A 19,403-nucleotide genomic window follows, 5' to 3' on the forward strand; every position below is an offset into this window, starting at 1 on the left:
GGATGAGAGAAGCTAGTTATGCACAAATCAACGCTTGTTACAGGAAGGGGCATTACCACCGGTCGAGGAAAATATGCAGTACCCCTCCGATCACTTCAAGATAGAACTCCTGTTTCATGTGTGAAGTGACAGAATATGCTGTTTTACGAAACATTTGTAAGCGTGAATTACAGTCTCTATATCATTCCATGTGGAACTTTGACTGCAGGGATCCATGATGACCGAGTGTCATAGTAAAATTCTGCCACCAGTCATTTAGCACTTACAAGGAGGGGTCCCCAGCAGTGAGATAGACTGTTTGAAGAATGTGTAGGCCTACAATGGTGTAGCTGAAGGTCCAAGAATTCACACCTTGAAACCATTCAAACTGGTCTGCTCTCGTTTGCGAGTAATCGACAGAAAAGAAATTCGAAATCTCGTGCGATGCTCTGTAGGTTTAAAAATAGTAACAGCTTACAGACTGTTTGCGTAGCCTAACAGTTCAGATATAAGACTCACATGCAAAAGGTTTTAGCCTCAACTCACCTTGGGTACGTCCAATTATTTTTTAATTTTTAAATCTTTATCGAAGTGACTTTGATGACTATTTTTATTCAGTTAATTTGTTTACACGCAATTTCGTTTATTTGTATTCCTTTGTCACATGACTTTAATCAACGTTTTAACTTCTTCAATTGCTCTTATTTCTTCCTCTTGTCATACTTTTTCCACTTGGAATCTTTGTGCACGTGAATTTAATTATTAAACAATAGGAACTCTAGGTTGACAATGACAGTGTAAGGAATAGACAGATTGCTACTTACCATAAGGATAACACGCTAAGTTACGATTAAAAAACACTTGCACATAAGCTTTCGGCCACAGCCTTCGTCAAAACAGGAAAGAGAAACACACACACCATTCACTCACACAAACAAGCGCACTTCACGCACGTGTGACCGCCAACTCCGACAGTTCGGCCCAGAATGCCGGTCCGAGCTGTCAGGAGTTGGCGGCCAAGTGTGCGTGAGGTATGGTTGCTTCTGTGGATTCTTACGAAGCCTGTGGCCGAAAGCTCAGGTGAAGTATCTTATAATGCTGCATGTCTGCAATTTAACATGTCATCTTCACGGTAAGTGGCTGTCTATATTTTCAAATCAAATGGTTCAAATGGCTCTGATCACTATGGGACTTAACATCTGAGGTCATCAGTCCCCTAGAACTTAGAACTACTTAAGCCTAACTAACCTAAGAACATCACACACGTCCATGATCGAGGCAGGATTCGAACCTGCGACCGTAGCAGTCGCGCGGTTCCAGACTGAAGCGGCTAGAACCGCTCGGCCACACAGGCTGGCTCAATGTTTTTCTTGCGTTGTTTAATTTAATTATTTTTATTTATCTACCACAATGTTTAAATACTGGAAAACTCCGATCTGTCGTTTAAGAAACAAAAGAAAAAAATGAGCTGTTTATATTGTCTGTGCAATGGTGTCAAGAACGTATTTTACGTTACAAGAAGTACATCCTTTTGAATGGCAATCGTCATACAAACATTTAAAACACAAATTCTTATTCCACTATGAACAAAATAATAACGGTTTAAATGAAAGCAAGGATTATAAGTACAACGTAATTGAAGCAAAAATGAGGAATATAAATAATGAATGCAATAACATGGACGAAAATGGAGGCAATTAAATCGAAGATAATACACAACAATAATTAAAATCACATGAACAAGGAAGCCAAGTGGAAAAAGACTTACAGAAAGAAAAATGGGAGCAAATGATGTATTTATACGATGACTAATAGGCGTGACAAAGGAATAGAAAAAATTACATTTCAACAAAGTAAATAAATAATAATATAAATCGAAGTCATTTCGATAAAGATTTAAAAATAATCCTCTTGCATGTATGACCAATACCTTAACCACTGCACTATGGAATCAGTATGTAAATTAATATCATTTTCAAACATATATTGCATCGCACGAAATTCCGGAAGTTTTCGTCGATTACTCGCAAACGAGGCCCCAGGCTGCAGGCTGTGATTCCTTGAACCTTAACTTGCATCACTACGTGTATAGAATGTTTCAAAAAGTCTATCCCACCCCTAGGGACCTCTCCTTGTTAATCTCATATAGCCGAACGACTGATAAGCCTGCGTAAGTCTGGAAATACTAAAATATTCTCTTAGACATACTGACAGAAAAAAGGTGGAACACCGAAAAATAGTCGCACGGAGTGGCCGCACGGTTTGACGCTCCATGTCACGGATTGCGCCCCCCCCCCCCCCCCCCCCCCCCCGCAGGAGGTTCGAGTCTTCCCGCGCGCGTGGGTGGGTGTGTTTCTCATAGCATAAGTTAGTTTAAGTAATGTATAAGTCTAGCACCGATGACCTCAGCAGTTTGGTCCTTTAGGAACTCATAAACATTTGAACAAAAAAAAAAAAAAAAACAGAAAAATGGCTCTGAGCACTATGGGACTTAACATCTGAGGTCATCAGTCCCGTAGAAGTTACAAAGTTACAACTACTTACACCGAACGAACCTAAGAACATCACACACATACAGGCCCGAGGCAGGATTCGAACCTGCGACCGTAGCGGTCGCGCGGTTCCAGACTGAAGCGCCTAGAACTGCTCGGCCACCACGGCCGGCATACACATTTGAACATTTTTGAAGCGAAATATAGTTAATGAAGAGTAATGACTTTTTCGGAATCCATTTGTCTAGCTAACATATTTAAGTGATTATCATTGCAAGATTACAGAGTAATGTAAGCGCGAGATAAGCCATTGTAAAGGTGATACTGGTACGTTAATAACCGGTGTATCTGCCAGAATGTTGAATCCAAGCATGTAAACGTGTATGCATTGTATTGTACAGGTGCCGAATGTCAGTTTGTGGATGGTGTTCCATGTTTATTGCACTTGGTCGGTCGATACAGGGATGGTTAATGCTGCTTGCGGATGACGCCAGAGTCATCGTCCAGTGATGTCCCATATGTTCTCCATTGGAGACAGAGGTGATCAAGCAGACCAAAGCAACATGTCGACACTCTGTAGTACATGTTGGATGATAACAGCGGTATGTAGGCGAGTGTAATCCTTATGGAAAACATCCCTGGAATGCTCTTCATGACTGGCAGCATGGCAGTTAGAATCACCAGACTGGCGTACAGATTTGCAGTCAGGGTGCATGGAATATGCACGAGAGTGCTCCTGCTGTCACACGAAATCACACCAGAGACCGTAACTCCGGGTGTAGCTGCAGTGTGTCCAGCACGACAGGTTGGTTGCACGCCCTCAACTTGCCTCCTGCTAACCAAAACGCGGCCATCACTGAACAGCTCTCCACACTGTCCTCCAGTGACTTCTGCTTCGTACCACTGATGGGCAAAGGAAAATGATTTGGGCTCAGTAGAATGCGTCTTGATCGGAACTGACTTTGAAGTAACCGATTTACAGCAGATCGTTGTGTCATGGTGGTGCCAACTGCTTCTCAGATTGCTGCAGCAAATACAGTACGACACGCCAGAGCCATACGCCGAACACGATGGTCTTCCCTGTCGGTAGTGCCACGTGGCCATCCGAAGCACAGACCGTACATTTTCGTGACCACTGCTGCCAGCAATCATGTACAGTGGGTACATTCCAACCAAGTTTTCCTGCTATATCGCAGATGGAACATCCAGCTTCTCGTATCCCTATTACACGACCTCCCTCATTCTCAGTGGGATGTTGATAACGGCGCCTTTGTCGCCTTAAAGCCATTCCTGACTAACATCTACTCCCCACGTCCAGTCTCAAAGGTAACTAACGATCACGACAGTTACAGTGTGTATTCAAAGCAAACCTGATCTGTTTTCTCATTGTAGCTTTGCTAGCGCCACTCTTGTGTGACTGACGCGAGATTTGAATAGACATCACCTTTCAGATGTAGAAACAAGCCTACGAACTTTCTTTCTGCAGTGTATAAAAATGACCGAAAACTCAAAAAATAAAATTTATGTCAGGCCCCGAAATCAGGTCCCTGTGGCAAAGGGAGAGGTCCCGATTTCAAGTCTAGGTCCGGCGTACAGTTTTAATCTGCCAAGATGTTTCATATCAGCGCACACTCCGGTGCAGAGTGAAAATCTCATTCTGTGAATGGTTGCCAATCTGTCTGCCATTTTAATGCAGAACGTCCTAGGTGGGAATTCCGGTGTGAGGGGTTGGACACGTGTGCTACTCTGAATTTTCCAGCAGTGGGACAGGTGAGGGGATAATATGACAAGTGAGTTTCAGAATGTCAGAGCTATAGGTGATGATTTCATCTTACCACTTGCAGTAGTCAAAGGATTTATCTTTTGAACTAATACCTACACTTTTTGTGTGTCTCCAGATGCAATTTTCTGAGCCTGTATTTCTTGTAGGGCTACTTCTCGACATTCAGTTAACATCAGCCGAATACGATGTAACTGCCGACACGACTCGTATAAATCGAAGATTGTAGTAGATGTTTTCGACTGCTAGAGTGACCTTATTTTCGAATGAGCTGTGTAAGGTATGGCTTTAGCCAAGTGGAGTGTAATCGACGAACCATATTGCTTGGCGCCGAACTTCGAGTTAAGTAGGGTAGGGTGGACGGGCAGAAAACGCTCTTTTAATTTCTGCCTGAAGCTGTGAACATCGTTCTGCCTGCAGCCAACTTGTAAAGTACGGACCAATGTCTTATGGTTCTGAGTTTTAAACTGCGAGGAGTATCATGAAAATGGGATTATTTTTCTCTCTTTTGTATATGTGTCCATAAGCAGATACTTACGAGTATATATGTTATTCATGAGCTTTTGTGATTACTTTGTAACAACTGAATTTCAGTTCATATCTCCCATGAATATTTTTTCTCGCGAAATTATTTTTGAGTCCTCCCTTCAGTAATGTTCATTGGCACATGTGTTCTTTTAAGCTCCGTTCATGAAAGCAAATTTTCATTGCAATCTAATTGAAATATTTATTGATCTGACCTCAGCAAAACAGAATTTCTATTACCTAACTTCAGTAACAATATTATTTCCGGATTTAGATGAAATTTTCAGCTAATTTAGGTAATTGCGAGACGGAACGCTGTTGAAGACACCGACTGCAACGACGAATACTTCGACACTTTGGTATCAGATAAGTTACTTCCCATTTGTTAGGTATTAGTAGACACCGGTGTAGTTACGTCTACATGGCTCGTATCTCTCCTCTGAGGAATGCTACACTAACAATAGTTGATACTAGGATAATTGAAGATCTTGATTCCAATTTACCTATATTACAGATCCCTTTATTGTTCCTTAGCGCTAAAAACGTTGGTTCATTACCTGATATTTCATAAAAATTGGTCGGATGGCGTTGTTATTCATTCAGGAACAAATTTCATACGAAGGAGAAATATTTTCAGGGTATTAAGTCCAGAGACATAATATAGTATATACTCACAGGTTAGTATTATAAAGTAGTGGCAGGTTTCGCAGTACACAGCATCACGCTAAAAGAAGCAATATTTAAATTTTTGCATGCCGCGTCTGAAGACGAGTCTGAAAAGGCTCAAAAACTAGTTCATGAAAACATAAATATTTCTTAAGGTGCTGGCTACCATTATCCGCAATTATATTAAGATATTTCATTTAGCGATTATTACCGCTAGTTATGTTACGAATATTGAGCTCATCGATCTGTGGTTTTGTGATGTACATGGGACTGTACGTTCTTGTACATCAAATAAGTTGTTTTATTGTGCATCCCACACCACGGTTTTCAGAGAAAAATTGCAACCATTCACTTTTAGAACTAATCCTATGAGATTTGAATGTGTGGACGACAATCGGCCGGCGAAGTCGTGGACAGATTAGTGTGGGCTAGCTTCTCCTGTGGGCAGCTTCCATTTCCCAAATTGATACCACTCCCTAATCAGGTAATTGCAAAGCTGTGCATGTACAGAAGCATCTCAAACCACGCTATAACACGATTCCATTAGCAATTACGTCTCGTTATATTGTCCTCAGAGCTAACTTTTATGAGCGACACGGACGAGGCGATTTAACGTTATTGTACGATATTATGTGTCGTCGTGGAGGAGCGCGGAGAATTCACGACTGGTTTTATTTTCGTTTTTCTATACCAGATGCAAAGAAATTGTATTGGCTGATACCGAAATAAATTAAACATAATTTCAAACTTTGGACGGTATTGTATTTTGCTAGGTATGGTCGTCCTGCGGGTAGTGTGTTCTTCCTTTCGCACGACATAATAATCGGCTCACAGGGTCTGTTAAGAGGAAACATGTACCTTAAAATGAAACCCCCAAATCTTATTTACGGTGCAACTATTTTTCACAAGCGCTAAATATAGCCAGTGGTGAAAGTCAGTTTAAATTTCAACAACAAATTCGAGGTATGAACGGAGATCTAATCTCAAAGGTGCAAATTTGTGGTCTTCGATCACGTCATTACAAAGAAATAACGAGAATTTTTATTCCTTTCAATTATGGCACAGACTGCCGTTCGAATTTTCATCGAAGACGTCTCTGAGTGTTATATTGCAAGTGTCATCCGAACTGCCACAGTTAAGAAATTACAGTTCCTCTCATAACCTGCAAATTGTGAGTGTAATATTACCATTACAAATCAAGAAGTCTCCCTCTTTGTCTCTCTCCTATCATTCACTCACTGTGTGTGTTTATGAGTATGTGTTGGTGTGTTTCATATGTTACAGAATTTATGAATATCCTCATTTGTGACTGCCCTTCTACGAGGGTTGGAACTTAAATAGTGGCAACTATTTATTCACAACCGATACAAAAAAGATACATGTTTGCACCTGTTACTGTCCTTCAAAGTAGTCACCAGCGTTGTGTAGAACCCGTTGCCAGCGATGTGGAAGGCGTAGTATACCGTTAGCAGAGGCTGTTGCGTTGGTGGTGCGAATGGAGTGGTCTAAAGTTATGGTGGTTCTCTTGTACGACTGTGATGGTGTTATCCTAACGCATTACGTTCCTCCACGACAGACCGTCAGTGCACAATATTACTGTTCGTTTCTGGAGAATCACCTGCGACCAGATTTGCGAAAGAAGAGTCGACACTTTTTGCACAACTCACCCATCATTTTGCACGACAATGCGCGGTCGCATACAGCGCAAGCTGTGCCTGCTCTGTTCGGTCGATGGGAATGGGAAGTACTGTACTATCCACCTTAGTCCCCGGACTTAAGTCCTTGTGACTTTGATTTGATTCCGAAGATGAAGGAACCACTTCGTGGCATTCGCTTCAGAACTAATCCAGAGATTCGACAGGCAGTAGACCGCTCCATTCGCACCATCAACAGAATAGGCTGTGCTAACGGTATACTGCGCCTTTCACATCGCTGGCAACTGGTTCTACAAAACGCTGCTGACTGCTTTGAAGGACAGTAACAGGTGCAAACATGTAACTCTTTTATGAAATGATAATTAAATGGACACCCTAGCTGCAAGCAGGCGTTGATATACTTCATTGGGGACATGTTGAAAATGTGTGCCCCGACCGGGACTCGAACCCGGGATTTCCTGCTTACATGGCAGACGCTCTATCCATCTGAGCCACCGCGGGCACAGAGGACAGTGCGTCTGCAGGGACTTATCCCTTGCACGCTCCCCGTGAGATCCACATTCCCAACATGTCCACACCACTACATTCGTAGTGCGCCTAATAGATGTTTGCCCATCATTCTCATTACTTGTGGCAGATTAATCTACCAAGTCCCGTACGTTCATTTCTAGCAAAGCTGCATGGTCATCCACGGTAACTGTTCTTTCGGGAACAGAAACTATCGTCATATATAGTTAAAAATATGGCTTCCCGGCCATTGACCTTCTTGTGCGAACGCACACGCTATGCCCGAACTCGTACGGGACTTGGTAGATTAATCTGCCACGAGTAATGAGAATGATGGGCAAACATCTATTAGGCGCACTACGAATGTAGTGGTGTGATCATGTTGGGAATGTGGATCTCACGGGGAGCGTGCAAGGGATAAGTCCCTGCAGACGCACTACCCTCTGTGCCCGCTGTGGCTCAGATGGATAGAGCGTCTGCCATGTAAGCAGGAAATCCCGGGTTCGAGTCCCGGTCGGGGCACACATTTTCAACATGTCCCCAATGAAGTATATCAACGCCTGCTTGCAGCTAGGGTGTCCATTTAATTATCATTTCATTTCTACAAAGCTGCATGGTCATCCACGGTAACTGTTCTTTCGGGAACAGAAACTATCGTCATATATATGTAACTCTTTTATATCGGTTGTGAATAAATAGTTGCCACTATTTCGTACCTCTTCATTCTGAAGAATTTAAACGCAAAACTGTGTGATGATGACATTTTATTACTACAGTCATATATTTAAGTAGCACACCACAAAGATATTTTTGATATGAAGTATGTATGTAGAAGGACAATCAGAAATGAGGACGTGCAGCAAGAACGCGAATTAATGAATTCAATAAGTATACAAGATTCGCATAAAAACTTAAAACACGAAAATAAATACAAATAAAGTTTTATGAGATTGTTTTTCTCACTACATTGCTTGATTTAGTTGACCATGGGATTTAAATTACGAACAACAAAGACACCGTCAAATGATATAAAACGAGAGATAGCTGTAACTAAGGATATTTGGAACAAAGAAAACTACACGATGAACAGTAGAAGAAAACAAAGGCGGACTGAACACCTAAAGGGAAATAATGGACGAAGATTGTGAATAAAGTTAAAAGAATTTGAGCAGAATGGGAAAAGATATGTTGGCTAACCAGGAAAAAGGTGAAGACCATACCAGGCAATAATTGAGCTAATACAGAAAATACGTTTCGCGTGAATGAGAAAGCCTGATGTCTGGAGTACAATGGCAGTCTTGTAACTTAGTACAGGTTGTATTGATATACAATGTGGGTAATCAGCAACGTGTTACATGAGTATGAGGACGGGAGAAACTGGAAACAAAACGCTCGTTTCTCCTTTTCCGAAGATGAAAAACGTTTGAAGAAAAATTTTGTCCGTATAAAACTCTTGATGGGGAAAGATATTTTAGAAGCGTTTGAGGAACTTCAGTTTTGTGCCACCTGCCACCTTTCACGTGGAGCAGATACCTGGATAATACGCAACTCACAATTAATACGAAAGCCGAAGAGTACCGACGTCCTGCTACCTCTCAGGGGCATAACCAATCTTAAACGACACCTAGTGTCAGTAAACATTTTGTCTCTAATAAAAGTTGTTCCGCAAGACGTGATATACTGTACAGCTATTTTTCAAAAATGGCAAATGGCTCTGAGCACTACGGGACTTGACTTGTGAGGTCATCAATCCCCTAGAACTTAGAACTACTTAAACCTAACTAACCTAAGGACATCACACACATCCATGCCCGATGCAGGATTCGAACCTGCGACCGTAGCGGTCGCGTGGTTCCAGACTGTAGCGCCTAGAACCTCTAGTCCACTCCGGCCGGCGCTATTTTTCAACGTTCCAGTTAATATGAGTCTAGTACAAATCAGGGGCACTGCGTTGCAGTTATTCTACTTATGCTAGCTGGAAGAAATGTACGATACTCAAACGTTGTCAGTCTAAAGAGAAGCAACCGCAACTGTCTTGTGTGAACAGGTCAGATACGTGTAATGAACTCCCACCACCAGTCTACTATCGTATTCTACTATGTTTCCAGTGAAAGGAGGCCACACGACATGCCAAGGAAAAGATGAAGGAAGGGAAATGTTTCAGAGAGGAAGGTGATCCAGATAGCCAGTCTCTTTGGTCTGATGATGATGTGATGGCGATGAGAGAGTTGTCAGCTGGATGAAATTTTTTCCCCATAAAACAATGTCATACATATGACGTGTGATGCAAAGGATAACTGATTTCAGTTTCAGAATTACACAAGCCTTTTTCGTTAAGAGTCCAAATGTGTACGAACAGCTGCTTCTGGACAACAACCTTTTGACAATATTCTGGGTTTATTGAGAGCTTGTAGTTCGTAGGTGGAGGCAGGCTGTAGTGCCTTTGTGAGGATCCCATTTGTGTACCATTTTTCGTTTTATACTTGAAAGCTACGAATAAGATGGATAAGTTACTATCGTAAGCTGTAATACAGAACGCTACTACGACGCATATGAGGCGATTCCCACCATCGGCAAGCAGGCAGGAAATTGGTTGTGCCGTATGTCGCTGTTAAGTGAGCTAGCTGGTGGTGTGAGAAACAACCTTTGGGCAACAGCGTACATAGTAGAGCACGTGCAGACCTCTGAGACAACACGACATTCAGGGGCAAAATAGCGACTGTTTCTGTCTAAAATATTAAGTATTACAGTCTTGTTTTATCAGAAATGTTAGAGCAGTCTTAGAGTCGTCGAAGCTTCTTTACTATGACTACAATATAAATTAAACAGATTGAAACGAGAAACAAATGGCGGCGGTGACACTGTCAACGAAGTACGAATCCTTCAGATGGCGCACGACATTTGCTAGTGAAAATTGTTGTGCGCCAAGTAAGCCAGTGGGTGTTCGGACGTTCTCATGGTCTGAACTCCGTGTCAGTCATGCTCTCGGTTTTCAATATTATACGGATGTGTATTACCCCTAGTAACTGTTAATAATTTTACGGTATTTATCAATAAATGCACCGTAATGGCATCCTGAACTATTATTTGACGTAGATTTTCTACCCGCGCATCAAACTGTAGCAACACAAGTAGAACTTCCCCAGGTCAGAATTTTTGCAGAGGCGCTATCTCATCTGCTGCTGTCTCATCTGCTGTGACGGACGACACCGCCGATAGGACTACATAGAACAGGAGTGAGAATATCTGATGCGTTGGTTTGGAAGGTTAATCCAAGCACATTTTCTCGGATGAAAAGACAATCTCAATTTAACTGTACATGCTCTCCATTTTTTTAAAAAAAAGTTTGTGGTAAGTTCCTGTGGGACCAAACTGCTGTGGTCATAGCTCCCTAGGCTTACACATTACCTGATCTAACTTAAACTAACTCACACCTACCCGAGGGAGGACTCGAACCTCCGACCGGGGAGCCGCGCGAACCGTGGCAAGGCGCCCTTAGACGGTGCGGCAACCCTGCGCAGAACATTTCCTGTGTGTCAGTCTACGAACTCAAGGCTACTTTGAGAAAGGCACATTTACATCACGGGGGTACCTAGCGGCAGTCGAATTCGTCGCATATTTAGTCGGTGAAAACTGACTGGAGACGATGAAACCATTACCAACCATTTCTTCCAGAGAGTGTAGGATGTAATCTAATGACATTAAAACCCTCTCCTCACCAGTGCATTTGTTACTTTTTCGAAGTTCCTGTTATTTAATAATGTGAGAGATGTTCGTGAATCGATCTATTGCACCAGGATTTCGTGAGCACTTATCTTTGCCTAGAGGGCGTGCACGGGTGGTTTCTAAGAGGTCTCTTGCTCTCTCAGTCAGTCTAATGAGGAGGGAGGAGGTGCCTAGCGGGAGAGCTCGTGGGGCGTGCTGAGTTCGTGGTATAGCGGGAAGAGGGGCCTTTTACACCGCTGGCTAAGGACTGCTACTGCAAACCGCCGTCTCTGACAGAGTTCTACTCTACGTGCGGTCACCGGACTCAAAACTGCTTGTTTGCGTCTCTCCATTAATACGCGGTGACGTACTTGGAAGTTGTTGCTGACATTTATCAACGCACCAACGCTGTTATAACTGCAATTACGGCACGTTGTACCAGCCGAGTGTCTTGCAAGGTGCGCTAACTTGGGTGCTGCTCGTTAACTAGGCGGACCTCTGAACGAAGCCGATACCCGCTAATTATCGTCTTGCTATTTAAATCATTTGATTTGTTTGACAAAGTTCAGCCTCCCGTGGTAAGACTTCCGTCCAACTGCATGCTTGCTGTTTATTGTGTTGGTCATTTGGTGAGACAAGTGGATAAAGGCATCCAATCTGATAGTAAATTTTGCATTTGTGAACAGAGTAAAATTTGGTGTGACTTTTAACGCTCCATCTGTGGCCAGGCTTATGGAGTTGTTTTATTCCTGGGGTCTCTTGGTATTAATGGAACAGTGCATTTAAGAGCGGTAGTGCGGGTCTTGCAACCAGAAACAATTTCTGCTTCTTATAAATGAAGAAGAATTATATTAACTTATTGTAGCTCTCCGTTATATCCCGTGGCACAAGGAGTCGTTTTTTACTCGTCCTTTCTTAAACTGTAAAACAGAGTGGTATTGCAGGAAGGGGTGCAGCTGATCCCTAAATCTAATCTACAGAGCGTGAGATTCAGCTGTTTGTTGCCACGTTATATTGCGCCTGTTAATTGTTTGTGTCTGAATGTTTTAGAATCACTTCATTGGCGCTACTGGGCCGCTTTCTTGTGGAGTGTCACGGGTTCTGCCGCCCAGTGCGAACCATTTGCAATACCAAAAGGTTGATGTGATTATTCTGTAAAAATTTCAACCTGTTACAGTTGTTGTACGAGGATTGGAACTTCAATATTGGCAATTATTTATTTACAGCTCGTACCAAATAGATACGTGTTTCAAAGTATTACTGACCTTCAAAGTAGTCTCCAGCATTGTGTATAACCCGTTGCCAACATGTGGAAGTCGCAGAATACTCGTAGCAGTGCCAGTTGTGTTGACAGTTCGAGCGGCGATGTCTATTTCCCGACGAATTTGTAGTAGTTCTGAAGCGAATGCCGTCAAGCGTTTCCTTCAGTTTAGAAATCGAGTTGAACACACGAGGGTAGTGCAGTAGGTGGTATAGCACTTAGCAGCCCCATCAGTCAAACAAATCAGTAACAGCTTGCACTGTACGGTCTTGAGCATTGTCCTGCAAAATGATGGTCAACTCCTGCAGAAAGTGTCATTACTTCTGTCTCTAAGCTGGTCGTAGGTTCATCATCATCATCATTTAAGACTGATTATGCCTTTCAGCGTTCAGTCTGGAGCATAGTCACCCTTATAAAATCCCTCCATGATCCCCTATTCAGTGCTAACATTGGTGCCTCTTCTGATGCTAAGCGTATTACTTCAAAATCATTCTTAACCGAATCCAGGTACCTTCTCCTTGGTCTACCCCGACTCCTCCTACCCTCTACTGCTGAACCCATGAGTCTTTTGGGTAACCTTGCTTCTCGTAGGTGTGTTCCAAAAATGTACAGCTCCCACAGAGAACGTCAGGAAAAAATTTGATTAATTCAGCACGCACAGAGGCAATAAACATTGTGTTTCCTCGCTCCATACATGAATGGAACGAGAAAAAGCACTAGGAACTGCTAAATTGGGACATACTCTCTACCACGCGTTTCACAGTGGTTCGCAAAGTATAATGTAGGTGTACAGGTAGATGCAGAATGACAAATTTTATCTTACCTCTCATAAGAAACCAGCACACAGCTCGTTGGATACTTTTTGCACAGAGACTGGGAGAATCCGTGCGAGGTAGAATAACTTGTTCTCTACAGATACCTTAAGTGTGTGCACCTTTTGTAAGATACCTAAATACGTAGCTAAATGCGTTGAGAGCGTACATTCCGCGGGAAGCGAGCAGCAGCGTGGAGAGGTTGGCGCTGCCTCTGTTGGCTCACCAGTCGGACGCCGCCGACGACGGAGACGGGGTTGGGGATGTTGAAGGGTGGCAGCTGGATGTAGGAGCTGACGAGCTGGCTGAAGTTGGTCATGTCGCGCGGCGCGGACGGCGCCACGCCCAGGTAGCAGCGGAAGGCACGCGTCGCGTTGGCGTCCTCCTGCTGACGCAGCAGGTCGCGCAGGTACTTGCCGGGGTTGTCCGCGTCGTACTGCTCGATGTCCACGCCGACCACCCAGTACTCGCCTGCGACAGCAACCGGCACCACATGACAGCGTCCAAAAAGAGTGGCACTATCAGGAAATGAAAGCATCACTGATGAACCAGAACGCTGCAACCACTGCCCGCGACCACAGTGACATACTCTACTGGACATTAAAATTGCTACACCACGAAGATGACGTGCTACAGACGCGAAATTTAACCTACAAGAAGACGATGCTGTGATATGGAAATGATTAGCTTTTCAGAGCATTCACACAAGCTTGGCGCCAGTGGCGACACCTACAACGTGCTGACGTGAGGAACGTTTCCAGCCGATTACTCATACACAAACAGCAGTTGACCGGCGTTGCCTGGTGAAACATTGTTGTGATGCCTCGTGTAAGGATCAGAAATGCGTACCTTCACGTTTCCGACTTTCATAAAGCTCGGATTGTACCCTGTCGCGATTGCGGTTTGTCATATGGCGACATTGCTGCTCGCGTTTGTCGAGATCCAATGACTGTTAGCAGAATAAGGAATAGATGGGTTCAGGAAGGTAGTACGGAACGCCGTGCTGGATCCCAACGGCCTCGTATCACTAGCTGTCCAGATGACAGACATCTTATCCGCATGGCTGTAACGGATTGTGCAGGCACCTCTCGATACCTGAGTCAACAGATGGGGACGTTTGCAAGACAACAACCATCTGTACGAACAGTTCGACGACGTTTGCAGCAGCATGGACTACCAGCTCGGAGACCATGGTTGCGGTTACACTTGACGCTGCATCACAGATGGGAGCGCCTGCGATAGTGTACTCAACGACGAACCTGGGTGCACGAATGACAAAACGTCATTTTTCGGATGAATCCAAGTTCTGTTTACACCATCATGATGGTCGCATCCATGTTTGGCTACATCGCGGTGATCGCACACTGGAAGCGTGTATTCGTCATCGCCATACTGACGTATCAGCCGGCATGATGGTGTGGGGTGCCATTGGTTACACGTCTCGGTCACCACTTCTTCACATTGACGGCACTTTGAACAGTGGACGTTGCATTTAAGATGTGTTACGACCAGTGGATCTACCCTTCATTCGATCCCTGCGAAACCCTACATTTCAGCAGGATAATGCACGACCGCATGTTGCAGGTCCTGTACGGGCCCTTCTGGATACAGAAACTGTTCGACTGCCGCCAGCAGATTCCCTAGATCTCGCACCAATTGAAAACGTCTGGTTAATGGTGCCCGAGCAACTGGCTCGTCTCAATATGCAAATCACTACTCTTGATGAACTCTGGTATCGTGTTGAAGCTGCATGGGCAGCTATACCCGTACACGCCATCCAAGCTCTGTTTGACTCAATGCCCCGGCGTATCAAGGCCGTTATTACGGCCAGAGGTGGTTGTTCTGGGTACTGATTTCTCAGGATCTATGCACCCAAATTGCGTGAAAATGTAATCACATATCAGTTCTAGTATAATATATTTGTCCAATGAATAACCGTATATCATCTGCAATACTTCTTGGTGTAGCAATTTTAATGGCCAGTATTGTATTATCTGGTGGCAAGTGTTGGAGTAAGGAAAGTACCGAGTTGTCGTAATTAAACTTCCGCAACTTGAGAGTGCCTCTCCTACAAAATGAGTGAACGCAGTACCATAAAACTTGGTGGAAACGTTTGTAACGGCATGCTGAATAGGAGTAATTAATACACCATTTAAAGAAACGTATTTTACACTGGGGTGACAATAGTCATGGGATAACTCCAAATTCCGTGGCAGCCGGCCGTTGTGGAAGAGTGGTTCTAGGCGCTTCAGTCCGGAACCGCGTAGCCTCGCGCTTCGGTGTGTGTGATGCCCTTAGGCTAGTTAGGAGTAAGTAGTTCTAAGTCTAGGGGACTGATGACCTCAGATGTTAAGTTCCATAGTGCTCAGGGACATTTGATCCATTTTGAATACCGTGTGGGACCTCCTTTCGCCTGGCGCTATGCAGCAATTGGACATCGCATGGGCTCAACAAGTCGTTGGAATACCAGCAGAAAGATTGAGCCATGCTCGCCCTATAGCAGTCCGTAATTGTGTAAGTGTTGCTCGTGTAGGATGTTGCCCACGAAGTGCCCTGTCGGTCCTATAAATGTTCGGTGAGATTAATGTCGGGCGACCTCGGTGGCTAAATCATTCACTCGTATGTCCAGAATGTTATTCAAACTAATCGCGAACAATTGTGGCTCCATGTCATGACATCTTTGTTTTGGAACATAAAGTCCATGAATGGCTGAAAATGATCTCCAAGTAGCCGAACATAATCATTTCCAGTCGGTCTTCATTTAGCTGGATCAGAGGACCTTGTCCACTCCATCTAAACGCAGCCACACCGTTTTGGAGCCACCAGTAGTTTTCACAGTGCGAACCCTACCAACAGCTCATACCAGCTGAAATCGGAACTCATGCGACCAGGTCATGGTTTTCCATTCGTCTAGGGTCCAACCGGAATGGTAATGAGCCCAGGGACTATAGGCGATGTCGATCTTTTAGCAAAGGCAGTGTAGTCGGTTGAATGCTCCCATAGCCCCTTAATGCCCCATTTCGCCTGACCTGTCCTAACGGACACGGTCGTCGTACGCCCCACATAGATTTCTGCGGTCATTTCACGCAGTGTTGCTGACCTGTTAGCACTGACAACTCTCGCAAAGTCTGCGGCTCGTGGTCTCGCGGTAGCGTTCTCGCTTCCCGCGCACGGGGTCCCGTGTTTGATTCCCGGCGGGGTCAGGGATTTTCTATGCCTCGAGATAACTGGGTGTTGTGTGTCTTTCGTCATCATTTCATCCTCATTGACTCGCAAGTCGCCGTAATGGCGTTAAAGACCTTGTGGAGCGGCGGCCGAACCGCCCCGCGAGGGGTCTCCCGGCCACCAATGCCATACGCTCATTACTTTCGCAAACACTGCTGCTCTCAGTCGTTAAGTGATAGCCGTCGGCCACTGCGTTGTCCGCCTGAAATTTGGTATTCTCAGCATTCTCTTCACGCTGTGAACCTCGTTATATTGAATTTCCTAGCGAATTTCGACATGGGATGTTCCATGCATCTATCTCCAACTACCATTTCCTATTCAAAGTCTGTTGTGCGGCCAGAATTACGTCGGAAATCTTTTCACTTGAATGAGTACAAGTGATAGCTCCGCCAATGCACTGCCCTTTTAGACCTTGTGTACGCGTCATTACCGCCATTTGTGTATGTGCAGACGACAGGGTAACATTTGTTAATTGTGTACCATGTTTACATTCCAGGTTACAAACGTTGCTCTGTGCGACGACTATCTGCATCTACGTCAGACTGGAACTGTACAAAAGACTGCCCTAATGCTGCCCGAAACAGATCTCAGGTGGGACGTTGGCTCCCTCCATCGCTGTAGTCATCTTCATGTTTACTATCCCGTTGATAAACCCTGTCCTTGAGATAACCGCACAGTCAGAAATCACATGGGTTCAAATATAGCTATCTTGGGGGCCATTCAGTTTGGAAAGATCGGCTAGTGATTCGGTTTCCTCCAAATGTGTTACTCAGTAACCGAGTGATAGTACAAACATTGTAAGGTGGAGCTCGATCATGCATCAAAACTGCTGAGTCCAAAGCATCTCTCTTCCGCAGAGCAGGGATCACATTTGTAAGGCAGTAGTAACGTGCGCCGTTCACGTTGCATGTCTGCGGTCCTCGGCACCCGATATCCGTACCAGGAGCGGCGCGTAACGGCAAGTCATGACACTAACGCTACTAGAAACGCAAATCCTTCAGGGCGCAGTCTGAGTATCATTCCTATAAAGCTGCTACCCATGCGGTGCGCCATGTTGGAACTGTTCCAACGTATGACCTAAGTTAGCAACAGTTCCATCGTCTACGGTTTTCGAGATCGCTGTCGCAAAGTGTGTTTATCTGTTGGCGGCAAGGAAGAAGCAGACAATGACGGTACGGAGCAGGAAGAGGAAGGGAATAGTTGTGACGGCTTTCCTCGTAAACAGACAACCGCAGCTGATTTGGCGTGTGCCCTAAAGATTACGCTTTGAAAGATTATGTATCGGACGTCTGTATCTTGATGAGGCTGTACAGTGGAAGAGTGTGAATTTGTCGTGTATGTAGCGAGTTTGGGCTGCGCTCACTCCTCGCTCTGAAGGGTACTGTCATATTTTGCTGAGTTCCAAATGGTTCAAATGACTCTAAGCACTATGGGACTTAACATCTGAGGTCAACAGTCCCTTGGACTTAGAACTACTTAAACCTAACTAACCTAAGGACATCACGCGCATCCATGCCCGAGGCAGGATTCGAACCTGCGACCGTATCAGCTGCGCGGTTCCGGACTGAAAAGCCTAGAACCGCTCGGCCACACCGGCCGGCTTGCTGAGTTCCGTCTTGGGTGGCAGTGCGCTGCATTGAGTCCATCTACAGAATGTGTTTCCATGTTAAAGCACACAGAGCCTTTCTTGTGACGCTGACATTTCTGCCTGCTATTTTCTAAAACGAAGTTGCATCCACACGATTAACTATCACTTACTTGGATGCATACTGATATTTACGCTGATCAGTAGTTGCAGAGGAAGGAAAAAGTGTTAAACTGCCTTGATGTTAACAACAGTGATTACTGGAACCTATGTGCTAAATTACTGTCACATATGGTAAGGAGAGTGACGCCCTATATTATCATGAATGTCCTGTATCTGTTATATAGCATCTTCTAATGTTAGTTAAACCCGTCGATGGATAATTTTCCTTATGATTGCTGTAAGAGATTCAAAGCAGCTTCACTGTGTATGTCGGCATAATAATGTGCAAAAGAGAACCATATGAGCAGGAATTTTCTTTGGTGGTTACAGTCCTATGTATATATTGCCTGGCTTAATCTTTTACAATTAAGCCGCACTTTCCGGCATATCTTAACTAAAGTCCTCAAGGACATTAATCCTCTAGAATTTTTGAATGTGCGTTAAGTGAAAGCTTTTCTTTTTCCTAATATTGTGTTTTCTGAATTCACTGTTACTGACAAACCTGTTTAAATAATTGCAAATCATCTTTGCTTAAGGTATTTTCATGAGAGGTTATTTAATGAATTGTATTCTTAAGCGATTCCTATAAGTGAAGGCTTAACTATTTTAAGAAAGTCTGGATCGTTCTTAAATCAATATTTCTTTGAGCTGTGACTCCATGTAGGTTAGCTTTGGTGTGTTGAAGTGAATTAATGTTGAATTTATTAAAAGTTTAAATAAATGTTTTATTTAAAATGAGTGACGAAAGCTCAATTTATAGTCCCATACTTTCAATCCTGATGGCCTAGTACTCTGCAATATCGGTAAATAATTCCAGCGTCTACTCTGGCTCAAGCAGTGGAAGTTTAATTAGAACCATCCCGTAAGTTGTGGAACATACACGACTGGGGCATCATTGTAACTACGATACGGGCCACAAATGGGGAAGCCCACTGAGGTAAGACACACGACAAAAGCACGTCCACACCTTATCAAAGAACGCTGAGATCCCAGGCGTCCACACTCTGTAAGGTGACAGAGTTCAATGCTATTACAAGCATAAGTGTTTA

The 19,403-nt window shown here is 44.0% G+C and overlaps 1 protein-coding gene across 1 annotated transcript in view; it reads right to left on the reverse strand.

Moving 5' to 3' along the window:
- LOC126235131 (guanylate cyclase 32E) overlaps positions 1-19,403 on the reverse strand; it is a 954,039-nt gene that overhangs the window by 464,530 nt on the left and 470,106 nt on the right. The window contains exon 7 of the mRNA XM_049943867.1: positions 13,609-13,853. Within this exon, the coding sequence (XP_049799824.1) occupies positions 13,609-13,853 (245 nt within the window). The remainder of the gene's footprint in view (positions 1-13,608; positions 13,854-19,403) is intronic.

This window comes from Schistocerca nitens, chromosome 1 (assembly GCF_023898315.1).
Source record: "Schistocerca nitens isolate TAMUIC-IGC-003100 chromosome 1, iqSchNite1.1, whole genome shotgun sequence".
NCBI lineage: Eukaryota > Metazoa > Arthropoda > Insecta > Orthoptera > Acrididae > Schistocerca > Schistocerca nitens.